General features: G+C 31.9%; 2 protein-coding genes across 5 annotated transcripts; both read left to right on the top strand.

The window, feature by feature from the left end:
• Nucleotides 1–1,399: 1,399 nt before the first annotated feature.
• On the top strand, nt 1,400–7,116 carry LOC110603677 (vacuolar-processing enzyme). The gene is made up of 9 exons (XM_043951904.1): nt 1,400–1,707; nt 3,656–3,820; nt 3,903–4,059; nt 4,775–4,860; nt 4,949–5,148; nt 5,337–5,385; nt 5,914–6,123; nt 6,439–6,645; nt 6,737–7,116. The coding sequence occupies exons 1-9, from the start codon at nt 1,486–1,488 to the stop codon at nt 6,917–6,919; spliced, it is 1,479 nt and encodes a 492-aa protein (XP_043807839.1). The 5' UTR covers nt 1,400–1,485; the 3' UTR covers nt 6,920–7,116.
• A 6,594-nt stretch (nt 7,117–13,710) lies between these two features.
• On the top strand, nt 13,711–20,746 carry LOC110603709. 4 transcript variants are annotated; one of them, XM_021741561.2, is made up of 8 exons: nt 13,711–13,905; nt 14,006–14,134; nt 14,225–14,469; nt 14,651–14,726; nt 15,576–15,951; nt 18,566–18,920; nt 20,248–20,334; nt 20,491–20,746. In XM_021741561.2, the coding sequence occupies exons 5-8, from the start codon at nt 15,590–15,592 to the stop codon at nt 20,539–20,541; spliced, it is 855 nt and encodes a 284-aa protein (XP_021597253.1). In that variant the 5' UTR covers nt 13,711–13,905; nt 14,006–14,134; nt 14,225–14,469; nt 14,651–14,726; nt 15,576–15,589; the 3' UTR covers nt 20,542–20,746. The 4 variants fall into 4 exon arrangements, with proteins under 4 accessions (XP_021597253.1, XP_021597252.1, XP_021597256.1 ...); XM_021741560.2 differs by having other exon boundaries at nt 15,571–15,951; XM_021741564.2 differs by having other exon boundaries at nt 13,712–13,905; nt 15,571–15,951; nt 20,248–20,325.
• The last annotated feature ends 1,475 nt before the right edge of the window (nt 20,747–22,221 follow it).

Below are 22,221 nucleotides of genomic sequence, written 5' to 3'. Positions count from 1 at the left end.
ATAAATTTTATTAAAATTCAAATACTATAATGTAAATTATCCAAAAATTGCTTTGCTAATAAATCCCTTCCAATGAGATTGCAATCGATCACTGTGGCTCCAACAGGCAGACTGAGTTTCCGTTTCCCGAAGCAACCGATTACAAATATTCAAAACCATAGCTATTCAGTACAGCAGATTCCACTGTATCTCGCATGCGGAACCAGGCTATCGACGGCTCTGATAGATCCCATCCCCACAAGATTCCTATCCATAATAAATATCTAAATGGATATGTAGAATTATTAAGTATATATAACATGGTGAAGTAATAATTAATTTATTATAAGAACTAATTAAATTTGATAAAAATCTTATTATTTAATTATTATGATATAAAAAAATTATTGATTAGTTTTTTAGTTGTAAAAAATTAATTAAAAAATTAATTAAAATATCTTTAAAATTTTAAAAATTTTACTAATTAAATTTTTTTAAAATTTAACTATTAAATATTAAAAAAGTTTAAACTATTTTTAATAAAGTATAATTAATTTAAATTTTTATAAAATTAATAAATTAATTAATAAAATTTTTATATTATAAAATTAAATAGTAGAACAATTAAATTTAATAAATAACTTATTAATAGATTTGTTAATATCTAAATGATGTTTTTATTTTTTAAAACTAAGAAATTAATTTATAAATTTTTCTAAAATATAAAAACTAAATGATAAAATATTTAATAATTTATTTTTTATTCAGTAATATGAAAGAAAATATAAGATTAAAAAATATATGTTTCTAAATCATTAAAAAATTAAAGTCAAATATTTGTATTTTGTTTAATTTTTTAATTTTTTTTAATTTAATTTATATTTTTAAAAATTTTAATTATTTAAATTCAATTCAGTTTTATAAAAAAATTGATAATTAAATTGATTATATAATTTATTTTCATAATAATAAATTTATTTTATTTTAAAGCAAATAATAATAGAAACTCCAATATAATATATGGAAAATTGTTAAAAAAATTGTAAAAAGTATGGAAAATTTTATTTGTAATAAATTGTCTGGATATTTATATGTGATTTATTAAAATTTTAATTATATAAATATTTTTTTTGAGATAATTATATATATATATATATATATATATATATATATATATTCTCGAGTATAAAGGAGAATTTATCTACTCGTTCCTATATTTACGCAAGGGAAGGGATTATGCGCACAGGGCTACTGTGTAACTTTCGTTAATCCTCCGTTTTAACGCAGACGTATGACGGTGGGATTTCATTTCTCCTCTCGTCAGATAATCGTATCCTGACCGTCTATGGAGAACGGGACCCACCCAGTTGGAATAAGTTGGGCCATCTGTTAAGCAACAGCTGTCTATAAATAAACACGCCTGCCTATTATCTTAAACCCGCCTACCTATATTTTCACTTTTCACCAACTATTCGAAGTTCCTTCCGATTTACCGGAAAACCGATCATGACGCGCCTCGCCGCCGGCGTTATTCTCTTATTGTTTGCTCTATGCGGTATCTCCGCCGGTAGACGAGACCTCGTCGAAGACGTTATCCGGTTGCCATCGGAAATGGCTAGTTTCTTCCATCCTGATGGCGTTCATGATGCTAAGGATGAAGATTCCACTGGGACGAAATGGGCGATTCTTCTTGCTGGATCTAGCGGATACTGGAATTACAGGCACCAGGTAATGATTACTCCTTAATTTTCTATATTACGGCTAATTATTATTTTCTTAAAAAATATTTTTTAAACCTTTGCAACTTTATCTTCACGCGTTGGCTGAGGGTACCTTTTTTCTTTCCCTTCTGAATAATTTTTAACTCTTTACTACTGTATTTTGTGATTTCGAATTATCAAGTTGTGTAGTTTTTATGAATCTGGCTTTTCTTAGTTAGAGCTCCTTGTTGGAGCTTGGAGGGTGGAAGATGAATATCTAAATAAGATTAGTTGTGTCTTTTTTTTTTTTTTTTTTTTTTTTTTTTTTTTGTAGTTTCGGGAAGTATAACAACAACCAAACAGAACGAAATTTTCTATCTCATGGTTCTATGAAGAAATCATGCTAAAAGCACCGGTGCGTTTGCGTACTTTGAAATTAATAGAAAAAAAATACCAACGCAAAATTTAGGATGACGTGGGTAGGGGTGAAAAAAGAATTAGTGGTCTTAAAGGAGGAAAGTGATCCTCGTATCTCAGTCTACGTAGTTTAGAATTAAGATTTAGTTGGATTGGAGTACACTTCTAGTTGTTCTTATTTGGTGATTAATGCTTTGTTTGGATGGAAGGAAATGTGGAGAAAAGAAAAGAAAAGAAATTGAATTTCTAGCCATCACTTTGTTTGGTAACAAATTGGAGGGGAAAAAAAGAAGAGAAAGAAGGAGAAAAGAGGAGAAATTTCATTTCTCCACTTCTGTTTACTAGCCAAAAAATTTCTTTCCAAATTTCTAATGGAGAGAAATAGCTATTATTACATTATATTTATGTTAAAATTACTTACATATCCTTGATACCGCATAAAGAAAATCATAACTTATGTCAATTAAGTAAATTCAAATAGAGGAGAATTTTTATTACTTCACTAATGCAGCAAGGTATCCGAACAATGTAAAGAATTTTAATTTTTCTTATTTTCTTTTCTTTTCATTTCCCCTCTTTAATTTCTCCTCATTTCCATTGTACAACTAAGGATCCAAACATAGGGTTAATGTTGTTCAGCTGTGCAAATATTGTCAAAAATCAAAACCAGTAATGAGCTCTTTATTGACCAGACGAAGATTAGTTGTTTACTTTCATTGCTTGTCTTGGTATTACCAATGGTTTCAATTGTTTATGTGTTCTTACCTTGTATTTGCTGGGATTGAATGAAGAGTTTCTTTGAGCCGGTGCCTATTGTGTTGCTGTCAGGCGATGAAATTTCTCAAAAAGCTTGCATATTTACAAAGGACAAGCTAAACTCATTTACTTAGCTGTAATGCTGGATCTATGTGGATGTCATACAGCTAAACGCTCTGTTTTAGCTCGTTTACTGTTTGTATAGTTATTATGAGCTTTAACATCTACTGACAACCCACATTGAGCTCGTTGGGAGCTGCCCAATGTCTTACGTGGATAAGACATTCAATCGTGTATTAATCTCTTTTCTTTTATTCTCTTATTTCTTTCTTGTTGAGGGGGAAGCAAGTGAAGGATCACAAGAGAGTTTTTATACTTGTTGCAGAGGTAGATGACTAAAAGCTTCTGAATTTTCGCAGTTCTTAGTGTTTGAAATTGAAACTCTCATAATCATAGGGGAATGGGTCATTAGGAGGACTTCTTTATAGAACAACTGGAGAAGAAATGGGCAAAAACAACCATACAATACCCCTGCAACACTCAAGTAACAGAAGGCACTCTTTTTACAAAATAATATGTGTATCAACTTTTAAGAAAATGTCTGAAGTTAATTAAGGAAAATGCACAATTTTTCTAAAAAAATATTCCAATAGATCCAGGAGATCACTGTTGAGCCTGATTTGCTAAAAATCCATTACAAATTTGTGGCATGAATCTCAGTGGCTCCATAATGATCAGTTTAGGGGTGCCAATGTTTATCGTTTTATCTTTTGATTGATGATGGCTATCCTTTGATTCTGCAGGCTGATATTTGCCACGCCTATCAACTATTGAGAAAAGGTGGACTGAGGGAGGAAAATATTGTGGTTTTCATGTATGATGACATTGCTTATAATGAGGAGAACCCAAGGCCTGGGGTCATCATTAACAATCCACATGGCGAGGATGTTTATAAAGGCGTTCCAAAGGCGTGCTTATTTCTGGATCTTGTTAATTTACCCATGAATAAATTGTGCCTGCCTTCTCATTAGGTGGATTTTCATATTGCAGGATTACACTGGTGAAGATGTAACTGTCAACAATTTTTTTGCTGCTATCCTTGGAAACAAAACTGCTCTTACTGGGGGTAGTGGGAAAGTTGTGGATAGTGGTCCTAATGATCATATTTTCATTTATTACTCCGATCATGGGGGTCCTGGGGTGCTAGGTTAGTATCAATTGAATGCTTCAATCCTAATTTAACTATTACATGCTTAGTAATAGTATGTAAAAAAATTTGCTTTTCTGTCTGATTTTAAATCTCAAATGATGACGTTGCATTTTAGTTTCAAACTGAAGTCATAATCTCGGGAAGAATGTTCTCAGTGCTTCTGTGCTTAATATCCTTGTAATAGGACTAGGATGCTTCTGAGAGTTTGTGACCAAACTGAAAAATGGTTTTTATGTTGCTGTTGCAAAAGTGTGAAAGGAGAATTAGTCTGTGGCTTAAACCATAAAGGTGGACAGCAGCAGTACATAGCTACAAAATTTTGAACCTTTTAACTTCTCCTCTTCCAATTTCCTGATTGCCTTTTGATTAAAGAACAATGTGCTAGACCAAGGTTCGATTTTGAGAAGGGATTGAACGCTATTTGGTATACCCTAAAGTTTTCTCGTTGACCACAATTAGGAACTCTCAGTCTCTATTGTGCATAAGTCTTGAGGTTAAACAAGTTAATTGAGTTTAATATGGTGTTTTCAATTCCAAGCAGTTAGTATGTTTTGATTAGCCCCGAAAAACTACTACCAGAAATGTTGTTTCTTTGCTAATCCATCTTACTCGGTATTCATTGGATTGAACTGTTGTTTATCAATTCTCAGAAATTGATCTTATTTCCAATTGCTAAAAGTTGGTCCTTGTCCATTTTTTGGTTTACTATCAGGAATGCCTACCAATCCTTACCTTTATGCCGATGATCTGATTGATGTCTTAAAAAAGAAGCATGCGTCTGGGAGCTATAAAAGCTTGGTAAATTGCTCACTGAACTCAACTAAAAATGTCATATCAGTTTCAGCAAGTTAATTCTTTTTGACAGGCGGTATCTTTATAATTGTAGGTGTTCTATCTTGAAGCTTGTGAATCTGGGAGCATCTTTGAGGGCCTTCTTCCTGAGGGTTTGAATATTTATGCAACCACAGCATCTAATGCAGTGGAGAGTAGTTGGGGAACCTACTGCCCTGGAGAGTATCCTAGTCCTCCCCCAGAATATGACACCTGTTTGGGTGACTTGTATAGTGTTGCTTGGATGGAGGACAGGTATGCTGAGTTTTTGTGTTCAGATCTATTGTTCAACTAGATGTCAGGATGTTGGTACTGAAAGGAGAGCATAGCCATTAGATGCAAGCATATCATTTACTTTTCTATAATTTGCTAAGTTTATTGATGTTTTCAATTGCCAATTGCTTGTTTTCATACATGTTTTAATATTTTGAACTTTTCAACAGTGACATGCATAATTTACGGACAGAAACTCTACATCAACAATATCAACTGGTAAGAACATTTATCCATCCATGTCATGTTGCCATTGTGGAATAACAAGTGATGCAGTCAAGAGAAACTAAATTCCTAAATTCTTTTGATTTAATTTTTTTCAACCTAAATTAAAAATTTTAGATTTCTATGATTTTGGACATTTTAGACAATAGTATCTTAATTACTTGGGAATTCTCTTATTTAGAATTTCTGAATTAGGGTTGATTTTTATAATCCTAATTAGATTGGATTGGTATTACTATTTACTTATCTTCAGGTTCCTAATCCTCATAGCGGGAGGACTAATATTATCTATGAGTACATATATCTTCTCAGTATGTTATTGGAGAGCTACTTATCATTGATATTGACAAGTGAGAACTAATATAATTTGAGTGTTCATTTCTTCGTATGACTCTACATCACAAAGTCATTAATTTCATTGTTTGAAGTAAACAGTGGAGTACATCGCTAAGTGCCTTCACTCTGATATGGTGTCTTTGCTTGCCTGCGTTGTCATCTGGATATATTGTGATCCATTTGCAGGTTAAAAGGAGAACTGCAAGTGACAATTCTGTTTATGGCTCTCATGTGATGCAATATGGTGATATAGGACTTAGCAAGAATGATCTCTTCCGGTATATGGGTACAAATCCAGCAAATGATAACTATACTTTTGTGGAAGAGAACACTTTGAGACTGCCTTCAAAAGCTGTTAACCAGCGTGATGCTGATCTCATACATTTCTGGCAAAAGGTATTTGTTCTACCTCTTTATTCCATATGAAATTGAAGTATTTTCTTTTTAATGTTGTGAATCATTAATTGGAAAAGGAAGAATCTACTTGTGCAAAAAAATTCATTATTTCTATGCTGAAGGTAGGTGTAATGAGAATGAGTATTTTGATTAAATTAGTTAGAATCGTCAGAATTACTTTTGTAAGAACTGGAAATCATGCATCATTCCAACACAGTGGAGATTATCCCATTTTCAATATCTTACTTTTCTGAAAACAGCCAACTCTTGAGCTTTTACTCAATCTAAACTGTAGCTGCCATCTATTTTCTACAGTATCGCAAGGCCCCTGATGGCTCCGCTAGAAAGATTGAAGCTCAGAAGCAGTTTGTTGAAGCAATGTCTCATAGGATGCATATAGACCACAGCATAAAACTTGTTGGGAAGCTCCTATTTGGAATTGAAAAAGCCTCAGAGGTGCTGGACACTGTTCGTCCTGCTGGACAACCTCTTGTTGATGATTGGGCCTGCCTCCGAACACTCGTAATATTTCTACTTCTTATCTTCAGAGGACACCAATTTGATATCCACTTTACCCATCTCTCTTGATAAGTTGTCCTGTTATGTTGTGTAGGTGAGGACATTTGAGAGGCGTTGTGGATCCTTGTCGCAGTACGGAATGAAGCATATGCGCTCTATTGCAAACCTCTGCAATGCTGGAATTGGAGAAGAACAGATGGCGGAAGCATCAGGACAAGCTTGTCTGAGCTTTCCATCTGGTCCATGGAGCTCTCTTGACAAAGGGTTCGCTGCATAAATTGAAGCATATCCATATGATTGAAAAGGATAGATAACTTGGATTATATTATGCAAGGTTAAAAGTTTGCTGTATTATGATGATTGTCCTTGGCATTGCCTCTGTGAATAGGAATTGGAAGCACATCTCTACCTGAACGCATTGTAATTAACGTGATCATATTTAAGAATGCTGTCAAATTAGCCATTTCCAAAGCAGCACCCAACTGTCAAATTTTGTCAGCTTGAGGATTCCACAATTGCAGCCCTTGATTAAAACGAACAGGGTCACTGATTATACACCAATAAACCTAACACCAAAGGAGGCAAGAGATTGTCATGGTTGATCAATTTTTCAAATCTTGCCTGTGGTTCTACGAAAAATTGAAAGCTTAACACTTAAAAGCTCGTGTAGAAGTGAAACATAAACAAAACTCAGAAGACTTTGCAAGTATAATTCAAGAAAATTTACACAGCACACCATAACATGAAGAAGGAAATTGAAGCCAGAACACCAAGAAGCTTCGCTAGTGCTTGTCAATCTGTTACAGTATTTCCTTGCTCTCTCTTTCCCTCAAGCTTCCACGAGGTGCTTGAAAAACCTTACAATCTCTCTATAGGTTTGCATTAGGGGTTTGAATCACTTTCCACTCTTAAATACAAATACAAGGACCTAAGCAAGATGAGAGGGATTGGTTTGCTAAGAAGTGAGCAAGATGGAGTCCAAGGACAAGGATCAAAGCTCCCAAAATGTTTTAAAAGATGGTATCTATATATACTTTTAAAATTTTAAAAATATTTTCTATTTTTATATATTTTTTAATTTTATATTAATTAAAATATTAAATTTTAATATTTTAAATTATAAAAAATAATATTATATTAGATTATAACTTATTTAACTTTAAATATAAAATTCAGAGATTTATCGTATAAAAAATTAAATCAAATTTATTTAGCCGTTTAAAAAAATATATAGAAATTTAATTGAGTTATTTCTCTTAGCATATAAAAGGAGGTAGCTGACTACTGTTTTAAAAAGTATGTTGCTGCTTTGCCTCCACCCTATAATGTCTGAATGTACAAAAATCCGAGGCTTTTTGTAATTAAAGCCTGATTTTTTAATTTTAAAAAATAAAATTAATTTTTTATAATTATTTGTAATTATCTTTATGCATTGATGACAGGTAACTTTAACTAGATTTTTTTTTTCGTCCAATAGACTTCTGCAATATTTTGTAGAAATTCAATTATATTTTATTTAGAGAGGAAATAGATTTTTAAAAAAAAAAAAAATTCCTTAAGCTCTGTTATTTTGATATAGACAAAAAAATAAGAGAAATAGAAGAAAGGAGGATAAATTACATTTTTCAATTTCTTACATTTTGCCAAAATCATTTCTATTTAAATTGGTGAAAATAGAAGAGAAATAAGAATTAATTGTATTAAAATACTTTAAATCCCTTAAAAAGCCTCTATTTCTTAGTTTGGGAAACATGATAGTCATTTATTCAATAGAAAAATTGTATTTCTCTCCCATTTTAATAATATATTCAAATAAAATGAAGTAAATTTCTTTTTTTTTTTTTCATTTCTCCCTTCTAATTTCTTTTCATTTCTCCATTACAGTTAATCATCAAAAGAAGGATTAATTCTTTCAAAATTGCCAAAAACACTTTAAAAAAACATTTGGAGAAGAGATATGAATAATATAACGCTATTTAAATGGCAAAATCTACTGACCTTTTTACAATGATTCTTTTAACTATTGAGAATTATTATGAGATTGCTAAATTTTTAGGAAAGCCATTAATTTATCACTATTTTAAAATTATTAAAATAACACAGTTTAAATTTAATCAATAATTTTAACTAATAATATTTGATTAAAACGAAATTTGTAAAAATTGAAATATTTTATTAAATTTTTGAAAATCGAAAAATATCTCAAATAATCCAGAAAATAGTTATTTATAATAGAAAAATTTTTAATACGAAAAATTATGATAAAATTTAAAAAAATAATAAAAATATAAAATTGATTCCTAAATGATGGAATTTTTGTTCTGAACTTTGTGACAGGCCTATGACCTTAGTCACACTTTTAAAAGTCGTGCATATCAAAATTTTATTTTCGAAAAGTTATTGTGGGTCTCCAATGGATGTCGGAAGCAGAAATTAAGGTCGATTTAAGTTTGCCATAAAATCTAAGACTAATTGTTCCGCATCATTTCCTTCCATTTGTAAAGAATTCGACCTCGAGTTGTCATCAGCAGGGTAGTACTAAAATAGATCTAGCACATTAAGCGTCTTGAAAATTTTCATATAACCTGATAGGTCAAGAACATAGGCGTTGTCATTAATCTTTTGAATAATTCGAAATAGACCAATATTATTTAGGTCAAGTTTTTTCTGTCCTCCACCATGTTTTTTGCATAGATACACCATAACCTGATCACCAATATTGAAATACTTGAAACATCTATGTTTATCAGGTGTAACTTTATATTTGTCATTGACTTCCGTAAAGTATTGTTGTACCTATTTGAAAATGTCGACATGCTGATTTGCAAAGTTGTTTGCTGCAATACTGTTATGAAAACATGTAGGAAGTGCAATAAGATCAATTGTATGTGCTGAAATTTTTCTGTACACAACTGCAAAATGTGACATATTTGTAGAGCTGTGGACAGAACTGTTGTAAGCAAATTTTGCTTGGGCAATAGTAAGATTCACCACTTCAGTTTGACTATCAGTTTGAGGATGAGCAGCACTACTGTATCAAAATTCAGTTCCAAAATGTTTCTATAAAGTCATCCAAAAGTGAGGTAGAAACTTTATATTTCTGTCAGAAGTAATAGTCTTAGAAATGCCATATAAACGAACAACCTCTTGAAAAAATAATTTTGCAATATGAGAAATATCATTAGTTTTCTTGTAAGGAATGAAATATGCCATTTTGGAGAATCTATCAACGACAACAAAAATAGAATCAGATTCATGTTGAGTACGTAGAAGATTAAAAACAAAATCCATAGTCAAGTCCTCCCAAGGGTATTCTGAAATAGGTAATAGAGTATATAAGCCTGTATTCTAGGCATGACCCTTCAGAGTTTAACAAACGGGGCACTACCATCCGACGTATGTCCTTTTTCAATTGCGACTAATAAAAATGATCCTCTAAATCAACAATAGTCTTGATACGCCCCAAATAACCACTCAAACCTCTACCGTAGACCTCTCGAATCAATTTTTCCTGCAGAGAAGAATAAAAAATGTATAATCTGTTCTCCTTAAAAAGAAATCTATCATGTATCAAGAATCCATTAGCAGGCTCTCGAGTATGGACCTTCATCCATATATAAGCACAATCATTATATGCAGCATATAAATCCTTTAGAAATTCAAAACCCACGACCTCCTGATTAATTGTAATCAACAAAGCAGCCTTCCTACTCAAAGCGTCTGCTATCTTATTATCATGACCATCCTTATATTTTATGACATAATGAAAAGTTTTAAAATAAACTGTCTATCAAGCATGCATCTTATTCACATGTTTTTTAATCTTAAAGTGAATCAAAGATTGATGATCTATGTGAATAATGAACTACCGTTCTATCAGATACTGTTCCCAAGTTTTAAAAGCCTAGAACACTGCATATAGTTCTTGCTCATAAGTAGACCACTTCTTCCTAATATCATTTAATCTCTCACTAAAGAAAGCACTATACCTATTAGACTGCGATAACACACCGCCAATTCAAACTCCAGAAATATCATATTCAATCTCAAACAGTTTATCAAAATTAGGTAGAGCAAAAATAGAGACAGAAGTAAACTTATCTTTAATATCTTTAAAAATTTTGTTGGCAGAGTTAATCCAAGTAAATCTCTACACTCTCTCTTTCTTCAAATAATCTGTGATAGGGACAACAATACTACTGAAATTTTTGATAAATCATCGATAGAAAGTAGCAAGTCTATGAAAGTTGTGAATTTCTGAAATATTTATGTGAATGGGCTAGTTTTGTATTGTCTCTACATTCTTCTCATCAACATGTATTCCTTCTGCATTAACAACAAATTCAAAAAATAGAACGCGCTTCGTCATATATATATATTTTTTAAATTAATAATTAACTCATTTTCTTGCAAGACTGTTATGATTTGATGGAGGTGCGGTAAATGTTCTTTTTGGCTGCGACTAAAAATCAAAATGTTATCAAAATAAACAATCACAAATTTACATAAGAAATGATGCAGAATGGTTCATGAGTCGCATAAATTTGGTTTATAATTTAATTTAATTTATTATTAAGTATTAATATAGCATTTATAAATAATATTATTAAATTTATTTTTATTATTTTATTATTTTTTTAAAAAAATCCATCTTAATTCATATTTTTAATAATAAAAAATTATTTTAAAATTTAAATTTTAAATATCGTGAAAATATTAATAATATTTTTTAAAAAATTTAAATGTGATAAAAATAATTATTATTTATAAGAGTAAATGTTTATGTGTAGTTTAGAAATACTAAGAATAATGAATGAAATTAAATCGTTTTAAATTTATTATTAGTTTGTTTAAAATAAAATAATTTAATTGAAATTTTATTATTTTTAAATTTATTCTAAACAGATAAATCTTTTTATGAATAGAATTAAATTAAAAATTTATAATAGAACTTCATTTTTTTTCCCAGCAAGAGATGCATGTTAGATAAAGGGATTATTTTATTATAATGAGATGGTATATTAAATATATCAAATAAATTGCATTATGATAAATAAATAATTTTATTGAAAATAAAAATTTAATAAATTTAAAAATTATTTCATTTAAAAAAATATTTTAATAGATTTTTAAAAATATAAAAATTAATTTATTAATAATAGTAATATTTAGAAACTATATAAGAGTATTTATTTTTAATGGATAAAATAACGAAAGAACTATTTTATTATTATAAATAAAAGATAAAAATATTTTATTAATATTTTAAAAATATAAAAACTGATTAATTAATAATGCTAATATTTAAGAATTAAATAGTAAATTTTTTTTATAAAAATAATATATTTTATATAATTAAATTTTAGTTAATAATAATATATACTTAATAATTTTATTTATGAAATTAATAAAATAAAATATTTTTGTTTATAGATAATAATAATAATTATTTTTTTACGATGATGTATTTTAACAAGATCTATAGATCTAATTTACTATAAAAGAGGGTTCCAAAAACAACCCATAAAAAGTAAGAAGCCCAGCGCACAAACTAAGCAACCCATAATCCATCCAACCCAAAAACAAACCACCTAACACAGAAATCGAACTAGCAAGACTAGTAAACCACCGACTGCCACCATTAAATCCCGCACCGCCTGATTCTCCGAAAAGCCAAACAAAAAAGAAACGAAGAAGATCAACACCCTAAAACGCCAATATCAACGCCAAATCAATCAACCGCTACAACCACTACAAAGACAAGAAGAACATGTATGCATGCAACATGTGAAAATGAGAACGCTTTTGACCAGACTAAAAATTTTTTCAGAACACTAAAAAGAACATAGGATAGAATTTTATATCTTAGGATAGAATTTTATATCTATGGCTAAGCGTGAGCAATATTCGGTTCAAATCGAAAAAATTAATTGAATTAAATTAATTTAAAATTTTGGTTCAGTTTTTTATATATTTCGATTCGGTTTAATTTTTAATTTTAGAAATTTAGGTTATTTCGGTTCGATTCGATTCAATTTTGATAAAAAAAATGAAAAAATCGAACCGAATCGATTAGTGATAATAATATGTTTTTTCAATAATATAGAGAAATTAAATCATATTAAGATTAAAATATTTTAATTAAATTTTAAAATATTAAAAATAAAGTGTAAAAAATAAAAAAAATTATTAAAAATTAAAACCGATCAAACCGAACCGAATCGAATCAGATCGGTTCGATTCGATTCGATTTCTAATCAAAATCAGTTTGATTTGATTTTTATAAACACTAAAATTTCGATCTTTAATTTATTCAATTCGATTTGATTTTAAATCGAACCGACCGAATCGTCACCCCTATCTATAGCCTACGGGAGTGTAGATGTAATAGTGTCAGTCCAATCCAAGTTACCAATATTAACATTTTGGAGATAAGAGAAATCAACCCTTAATGCACTATTAACTCAAGTCCAAAGAGAACTTCACCAATCGAAAAAGGAAAAAAACTCGAAATTTTTTAAAATAAATTTAAAATTATTTAAAATTATATTTGTATTTTTCTCGCTTTTCTCTAAATTTTATTTTTCCCTTTTATTTTATTTCTTCTATAATTTTCCATCAATCCAAAGATATTTTCATTTTTTATATTCCTTTCTCTTTTATTTTCCACCATTTCAAATAAGCACTTACTAAGGTAGCTATTAAAATGTACTAATCCAATGATTTGATCTTAGCCTCCAATTTAGATTTGCAATTATTCTTCAAATAGCTTTAATATAAAGAAAGACAAAAATTATATATAATATTTTTTAATTAAAGTTTGAATATTATTAAAGTAAATTGAGATAATGTGTATTATTAAAGTTTTCTACATCAATACAAATAGATAATGTATTTTTGAAAATAATAGATCACCCGCTAAATTGATGAATTATTGGTGAAATTAACTCTTAATAAGAAGGTTGGATGAACAGATCAACGGTTAGAAATGGTTGGTGTTGGACGGCTGGATGTAACGGAGAGCGAGATGGGTTATAAAGTTTGGGTTTGAAGGGGAAAGAGCTTTTCGTTCTATTATAAAGAAGCTGTTTGCAGTGTTGGTGGTTTGTTTCTATTTTTATTCTCTCTCTGATTTTCTCTGCGAATTTTCTTGCTCTTTCTTTCTCCTCTTTCCCGGTAACCAAACAGAGAAATTTGGGACGAGAATTGAACAAATAAATGTTGACGATCTGCAGGTAGTACAGCGACAGATAGATAACTTGGGTGTGTAATTAAAAACCGAATTTGATCGTTTTGGTTTCGCGTAACGAAATTTGGATTCATGACTGCTAATTATGTTTTTTTCTCATTTCTACTTTAATAGGTACATTTCCCGGGCGTGAAGGTGCTTTTCACAAGGATTTTCTACTTGGTGGCAGATTGTAACTTGTGAAAATTGGCTTTATCGCATTGAGTTTTGGAGATGTGTGGTGACGGAATTTAAATTTTGCAGGTTCGCTCGTTGAAACTGAGTTCGCTCTTCTGTAGATTTTGGGTGGCTTATCCTCGGAAATAATGGTATTTTGCTTTTCTTCTTTCGCAGATACATTCTGAAGAGATTGACGCAGCTATAGAGGGAAATCGGTCCATTTCCTTGCTGTTTATAGAATATAAGGATCAGCTTCTTGATATACAAAGATCGGAATCTGACATGAGAGTCGAGGATTTAAGCTTTGAAATGTCAACAATCTGCTGAAAATCTGACCTAGATTCGCTTATTGGCTTCCTTGACGGCTTAGGAAGGATTTGCTCTGTTTATATGTGTCAAAATCTGGGTAATATACTCATGTAAGTCATTGTCCGCCATCAAAAACATTGAATTTCGAGTTTGGATTTTGCAGTCTGGCTCTAGATTAGTTCTGTTTATTACAGTTTATGAGAAATCTTTGCTTGTTCCTCTTCCTCTTCTGCTTTTGCTTGCGAAGAATGACCTCTGACTCACCTGCGTTATTTCATTCACAATCTACAGCTGTTGAGAAAAATCAGCTTTCCTGGTGTTATATTCAGTTGAGAATCACCGATTCCGCCACAACTTGAAGTTTCAGGTAATGCTATTTTCCTCTTCGGTGCACCTCATTTACCCCCTCTCTCTCTATGCCTGTGTTTTTGGTTTCGGTTTGAAGATTTTTCTTAAGAAGAAAATTCTGGGTACGATTTTTCTCTGAAGAATCTCAGGCTCAGGACGTCTCGACTGTTTTCGATCAATTGTTTTCTGGATTTTAGATTCCAATGATCAATCTTTTGGTTCATCTTGGTTCACTTTCTAGTATCTGTTCTTCGCAAATCCTTCCCATAGTTAATTACCCTCGTTTGGTTTTGGTCCTCAAAAATTCCAGATCGTAGAGGAAGCATGTCGATTCTGGGATGCGATTTAAGTCGAATTTCAAGTTCCCTTCTGTTTATGAAAACAATTAGTTGAGAAATCAAGGTTGGCATCATCAACTAAATTTTATCGGTAACCAAGCATAGCTCTCACCGAATTTCTTGCACCCTCCGCATTTCTTTAGGTTAAAACCACTGGAAATGTAGTGGATCCGTTCTAGATTGACTTATCTCATTACAGCCAAGTTTCTCTTTGGTTTCATTTTTGTATTCTCTCTTCTATACTCATCGAACGGTTCCCAGTGATTACAATTTTTTAATCTAAAAAAGCATAGCCGTCTGATTCGTATCCGCTGCAATCTTCTTCTGAGTTCTAATTTATGTTTATTTTCGTTAGTTTTTTCTGAAAGACTGCTTCTTTTATTTGAATTTTTGTAGTAGGACAGGGAGGACGCACTTCAATTCTCAAAGCTAGCTTGTTAAGCAGAAAACAAAAGCTTGTTATATTTATTTATTTATTTATTTTTTAAAATAAATTTGTTTAAATTATTCTTTTTGGTGGGATAGGACAGGTGTGCAACCGAAGATGGAAAAGGACTCTTTGAAAAGCAATAATTATGTTAACACCAATAATACCCACAAAACAGGAGGCGATGATTTGTTAAGGGCGGTTTCAGAGACAACCAAGCAAACGACGTCGGATTTTGTCTTGCAGTGGGGTAATCGGAAGCGCCTCAGGTGCATGAAGGTTCTGGTAAAGGACGACTCCCACTCCCCTGTCCATCGAACCACTGTTCGGGTGGACCGCAGGGTCGTGAGAGCCGATAAAGAGGCTTCTAATCAGCCAAGTACCACGAAAAATACTAATCAAAGCAATGGATATTTGAATCTCCGGCAGCGTCCTTCGTCGCCAACGCCACCGCAACCGCAACCGCAGCGGGTTCTCAGGTACAGATCCTTCAATTTACTTCGATTTATATGTAATATTTGCGCGATTTGTTTCCGATTACAACACTCTCCCCGTTGAGCTATGGATTGGGTTTTTCTGGTGGGTGGGTAATCAAAGCGTGACAGACGAAATGTTTTCGTTTGAGGGTTGGATGATTAGATCAATCATCTATCCTTTGAAAGAAAAAAAAAAAAAAACAAAGAAAAGAAAATTCAGGAATTTTGTGTCAGGGTTCGCAACTACAAGATTTGCAGCATTTCAAGTGCAAGTTTTTTCCTTTAGTTTCCTTTTTTATATATGAAAAAAAGGCAGTAGATCTACATCTACTTGATCTAAATGGGTTTGCGGTGTTCCACTAATTCCCTTCATTTTCACTGGAACAAAATTTTAACACTTCTGAGATGTTAATGCTTTTAATGAGGTTCCGGTAAATGCTTAGTGCCTAGTTGTGTCCGGTCGCATTTTTTGGGTCCAATTTAGACTTGGATTGGGTGTACTTATTATTAATAATAATAATGTCTTTGTTTTTTTAGTCATTAAAAGCACTCTCCATACACTGCATTAATAATATATCGATTTCTTTATTTTAAAAATTATTAAAAGACCTCTAAATTTCAGCTCCATTAATCACTTAAGTGTTTGATTATTTTTCAACTATTTCAGTATACTTGACTACTTGTAGTTAAATTTTAGTTTTATATTTAACACTTTCGTTTATTTATTAAAAAAAATATATTGAAATCTTCCATTTTAATAGTATATTTTTAATATTTTCTTTAAATACTAGTTACATATAAAAAAACATTTAATGAAATAAAATTGAAATATTTTAATGAATTTCTAAAAATATAAGAATCCACTTGTTAAAACAACATCATTTTTGAATTTTTTAATACACTCATGCTTGAATATTAATTACAAATAAGGCGTGGCTCTTAAGGCTGCTGTTTTCTTAAATTTATTAATTAGCATTAAATTTAGTATATATTTATAAAATATTAAGAAAATAAATTATTTTTAAATAATTTAATTATTTTCTTTCATTTCAAAATTCAAGTAGACCATAATATATTGTCCTTTTTCACACTGTTTACGCATAGCGGTTTGGACTGGATTATATTAGGTTGCTGCCAATGTGCATTCTCTGAATGCTCGAGACCTTTTTATCTTTATCTCTGCATATGCCATATACCATATGCTTGAATTGCATCAATAGCTTAAAATTTTGTAAGCATAAAGGGTCAACTTTATTCCTGTTGGGATAAGGATCTGACAATTTATTTATTTATTTGGCTTCCCAATTTTTAGTGGGAGTAGGGAGGGGATAAGGCTGTCCGTGGACATGGGTTCGTGCCATTTGCTCACAAACTTTCACTCGGCCTGAACACTGTTTTTAGTTGACATTGCATCACGAAGGACCAAAGCATGTGCATATCGGTATTGAAGTCTTAAGATCTTTAAATGCTATATGTATAGTAAAAAAAAATGGTTGGCGTTGCATGCATTTCTACTTGGAATTTGTGAGTATTTTCATTATAACAGAGCTCCAAAATTATGTCCAAGGATGGGCGAAGGCAATTTAAGATGCTTGTAGTTATCCTGCCTATTGTATATAATCATGGGAAACAGATTTAGACAGAAGATGTTGGGGCTGAATTTGGTAGATTTCCTATTAGTATAGTTTAGCATGAATTCCTCAAATCTGATGGGAATATGGCTGTGAAAGAAAAAAAAGAGTATTAGGCTTAGGAGTGTATTTGAATGGAGGGAACTTTTTTTTTTTTATAGAATATAAATTAATATATGAAAACCTCCTGTTTCCATTAATTTAGTAGATTAAAGATCTTCAAAGTTTTATCAGAAAACTGGATCTGTGTTATTGGTGCAGATCTGATGGGAGTGTATTCTGTTCCCCTCTACAACCTCCTTATGGTAACATAATCCAGTTAGTTTTGACATTTCTTTCTGTTACGATACGGAATAGGCCGAAATATCAATGGTGGGTCTCATGTCATCCCACGTGTCCACAAAGTGATCCTTTTGTTCCTTTGGACCAGAACACATTAACACCGTCTGATCATGGATTGGATCGGGATTATGGTCCACTTTATCTCACCTGTCGATCCATATTTGAACACGTAATCCAGCCCCCCGTAAAGGGACAAAACTTAATCCAACGGCCCAAAAAGATACTAAAAGGACCAGCTGGTCATGTAGGATTGAAATAGAAATAGACATGAATCTCATTACTGCTTTCTTCCTCTCAAATATCTACTCTCATAGAAGAAAAATTAACGCCCTCCTTAAAAGCGGACCGCGAAGTCCACCAAACAAGCCGAAAACCCCTCAGAGTAAATCCCCATTTTCTACGCAAAGGCCGTCGAGATTCTAGACAGGCCCCTCCCCCACCGATCGAGATCAAGCCCTATAAGGGTATTCTAGTAATTTCATCCCAATTGCCCACTTAAAATCTGGCAACACATTTTCCTTTTTTCAACTTTCCGAATAGGCTCGAGGTTACTTTCATTACTTAGAAATTTGATTGTGACACATGGTATATGGTGTCTAACTTTGTGATGTTTCTGTATTGTGCTTTTGTGTTTATTTTGGCAGGAATTCTGAGAATTCTAGTGCTATGCGAGGCCAGGGTAACGGTGGTGTGAGAAGCCTTGCTTCTCCTGATAAGGGTGCGCACGATAGGAGAGGCATAACTACCAACTACAACCACAACCACAGCAGCAACCATGATAATAATAACAAATCAGGGGCATCTTCCGAGACAGCGCATGATAGCAAGAAAGGAGGGTCGTCTTCAGGGAGCGGAGAGGCTGCACCACCTGTTTGGCCACCCAAGTTTGTGATTGCTTTAACTAACAAGGAGAAAGAAGAAGATTTTATTGCCTTTAAGGGTTCAAAGCTGCCGCAGAGACCCAAGAAGAGGGCAAAGTTCATTCAACGCACTCTCAATGTAAGCCCCCCTCTAGCTCCCTTTTCTTATTCAGGCCTTGCGTCTAATTTTCTCTTTTAGTTAGTTTTGTTCAATAGACGACTTTCGATCTGATTCAATTCAAGCACAAGGTTCCAGGGATAGTAGCTTTTTTAAGCTTAAAATGAAAAAGGAAAGGAAAAAAAGAGAGAGAGAGAGAGAGAGAGAGAGAGAGAGAGAGAATGGGGGGTGGGGTGGGGAGAGGCGTTAAGAACCCGGTTTCTTGGGTACCCCTAGGTGTAATCTGGAAGTCTTGAATTTGAAAACGGAGAGAGATTTTGATTAAATTATTTACGTGGCTTTGTTTTGCTTTTTGGCCTTTTTCTTTGGATGGAAAAGGTGGGGAAGCGTGTAATGCAAAACTAAGCAACAGATGAACGGACACGTGGCAGTTAAGGTGTGGATGTGTACCGAACAGCGACCTAAATGTTTATTAGCAGACTATTTTAATTGTCTTAGAATTGTTCTAATTAGCGGGTCAATAGCTTATTAATTGTTATAACCGTCACGATTTTTAGAATAAGCGGTTGCCATTGGGGGAGAAGAGGGTGAGGGGGGACCAATTATTATATTGTTATTATATATATATAAATTAAAAAAAAAAAGATGCAGAGGGTGATTTTATTTATATATTTATTTTCTTGAAAATTTGGCAACGCCCTGCCACGAAAATTTTAAAAATAGAAAGTTCTTTCCACCATGAAGAAATTTTAAAAAGGACAAACAACTGGAATCAAGTATGTACGTGGCTTTGCCTGAATGTTACGACGAGTGTGGGTCCATCTAGCAGTGGTGTTGGGCCCGCTAACAATTTTGTGGATCTGTGGACAGTTGAACTTTGATTAAAAATAATCCGACAGTGGAAAAGTGGAGAGCACATTAGATTGAAGTGGGATTGCTTATCATTAATCTTCCACGTGTACGGTGGTGATATAAGGAACGAAACAAAGACTTACCAAGAGGTGTCTTCGTAACGAATATTAACTGACCGAAGGGTAGAGCGTACATTGTTTGTGTCGTTTATTATGGTGGTTTCGTGATTATTCTTCTTCCAGCTTGGACCCCACTGGCAATATTAAACTACAAATTCCATCTGGTATTCAATTATGGAATGCACATTGCTCCTCTTCTGTTCCCAGCTAAGACTTCTCGAATAATTAACATGAAGCATAAAATGTTAATGTGTATAATGAATGAATGTAATAGCCACACGTTGAGTTAAATTTCCTTTGTTGGTCTTGATGATTTAAATTGGTAATCATGGTTTATTTGGGATTTTTTTTTTGTTTGTTTGTTTGTTTTGGCACAGCTTGTAAGTCCAGGGGCATGGCTATGCGATCTAACGTTAGAACGGTATGAAGTAAGGGAAAAGAAAATCTCCAAGAAGGTAACAGTGGTAATATTATCGAATCATTCCTTAGTTGATCTTGATCCTGTTGTGGCCAAGAAATTTGTTGTTTCTGCTGTTGCTTTTTTATTTTTTATTTTTTTAAATAATAAAAGGTTTTCTATCCCTGAGCTTATATAAGGAGCATTCAAAACTTGAATGCAGAGACCTAGAGGGTTGAAAGCTATGGGTAATATGGAGTCGGACTCGGAGTGAAGGCAAAACCTCTGGCAAGAACAAGAAAGGCGTTTTTGAGGATGAATACTGATGGCAATGAGGGGGACCAATAGTCATAGCAAGCGGTTAAGTTTTTTGTGAGGGGGGATGCGATTAAAATGTTAATGTTGGTAAGTCTGTAAACAACCATCTCCTTTCAGCCGCTGTATGAATGAACATATATATATATATATATATTCGTGTATGATGAAGCCTCCAATTTAAAATCTGTATACTTTCCTCTGCTTACTTAAATCTAAGAAGGTTATTCTCCTGCGCTTTCTATCATTTCAAATGGAAAGGAGATGACTTTGTACTTCATCAATACGGATGTTTAGCAAACATCCTCCTCAACATTGGTCTTTAGTCATAGTCTAACAAACGACCTTCCTACCGGAAAAAATTTGTCTCACAAAGGTCTCATGTTAGATCCTATTTTGCATACTGATACGCAATTTACGGAAGGAACAAAATGATGCAATTTTTTTATGAGAAAACTACTGATCCAGTGCGTATCATCTCAAGGGGAATGAATTGGTAGATTGAATCCAAGGCTGCGCAAGGTTCCTCATCTACCTCCACAGTCTCATCCGACATGTTCTTCCTGGATAGATCTGGATCATGATGTTTATAAACTTAATCCAAATGCTGCAACCTCTTCAATGGGTATGCTGGGATTTGGTGTTGTGATCAATCACTGTGAAGGCAACATAATGCTTTCTACAACTAAGCAAGTTACAGGAACTTGGGCATCTGATGTTGCAGAGTCCATGGTATTGCTTTATGGTCTTCAATAGGCACATGCATCAGGGTACAACAACAATCAAACAATTATATCCAATAAGTAAATTCAGTCCATACAAATTGGAGATATTCTTGACAATATGCAATCTTTTAGATCCATTTCCATGCAATCAGCTCTCAGATTAGCAAATAAATTAGCTGATACTCTTTCGGTTGTTCATGTTGCTAGACTTGGTGTACTGTCTATTTAGTTTTCTATTCAGTATTAATGTTTACTGAATAGACTTACAAATTTAGAATGAATAGATATTTCACATCACATTATAATTTATTTACTAAAATTTTTCATATATAAAGTTTGAATTTTGATGTTAAATTTGCACCTAATTAAAAAACTTAGCAATAATTTAACATGTTGGAAGACAAATTGAAAGATTGATATCAATTTAAAGAAAATAAAAAAGATTAATTATAAAATTATTAATTGTAATAAATGTTTAATAAATAATGTTTTTATAGCATTTAAAAAATATTAAGTATAATGTACCTTTTTAATATTTTCTACAATTAATTAATACAATTAGAACGGAAAAAAATAAAAAAATTTATATTCGCATTTATTTAATAATATATATATATATATATTAATTATTTTTTATATAATCTTTTTATAAAATTATTTTACATAAATTGAATTATTTATATAAAATGTGTTAAAATTTTTTCCAAAGTTTTTAGTAAAAAAATAATCAAAATTTTTTATTATAAAACATTAATATGTTTAAGGAATTTACGAAAAATAGTTTCATTTATTTTTTTGATATTTTATTTATAAAAATTATTATTTTACATATAACTGGACGCATTATTAGTAATTTATGAAAAGTATTCTTTATACGCTATATACCTTATATTTTATATATATGTATTGATTCA

The sequence above is a fragment of the Manihot esculenta genome, chromosome 16, assembly GCF_001659605.2.
Source record: "Manihot esculenta cultivar AM560-2 chromosome 16, M.esculenta_v8, whole genome shotgun sequence".
NCBI classification, from domain to species: domain Eukaryota; kingdom Viridiplantae; phylum Streptophyta; class Magnoliopsida; order Malpighiales; family Euphorbiaceae; genus Manihot; species Manihot esculenta.
Note: the sequence above shows the minus strand (reverse complement) of the source record. Positions and strands in the feature narration are given on the sequence as shown.

Coding starts and splice junctions, on each gene's coding strand:
- LOC110603677 (XM_043951904.1), top strand. CDS start 1,486: ATGACGCGCCTCGCCGCCGGCGTTATTCTCTTATTGTTTGCTCTATGC. Junction 4,060..4,774: donor TGGGGGTCCTGGGGTGCTAG/GTTAGTATCAAT, acceptor GTTTACTATCAG/GAATGCCTACCAATCCTTAC. Junction 4,861..4,948: donor CTGGGAGCTATAAAAGCTTG/GTAAATTGCTCA, acceptor TTATAATTGTAG/GTGTTCTATCTTGAAGCTTG.
- LOC110603709 (XM_021741561.2), top strand. CDS start 15,590: ATGGAAAAGGACTCTTTGAAAAGCAATAATTATGTTAACACCAATAAT. Junction 18,921..20,247: donor TCATTCAACGCACTCTCAAT/GTAAGCCCCCCT, acceptor GTTTTGGCACAG/CTTGTAAGTCCAGGGGCATG. Junction 20,335..20,490: donor TCTCCAAGAAGGTAACAGTG/GTAATATTATCG, acceptor ACTTGAATGCAG/AGACCTAGAGGGTTGAAAGC.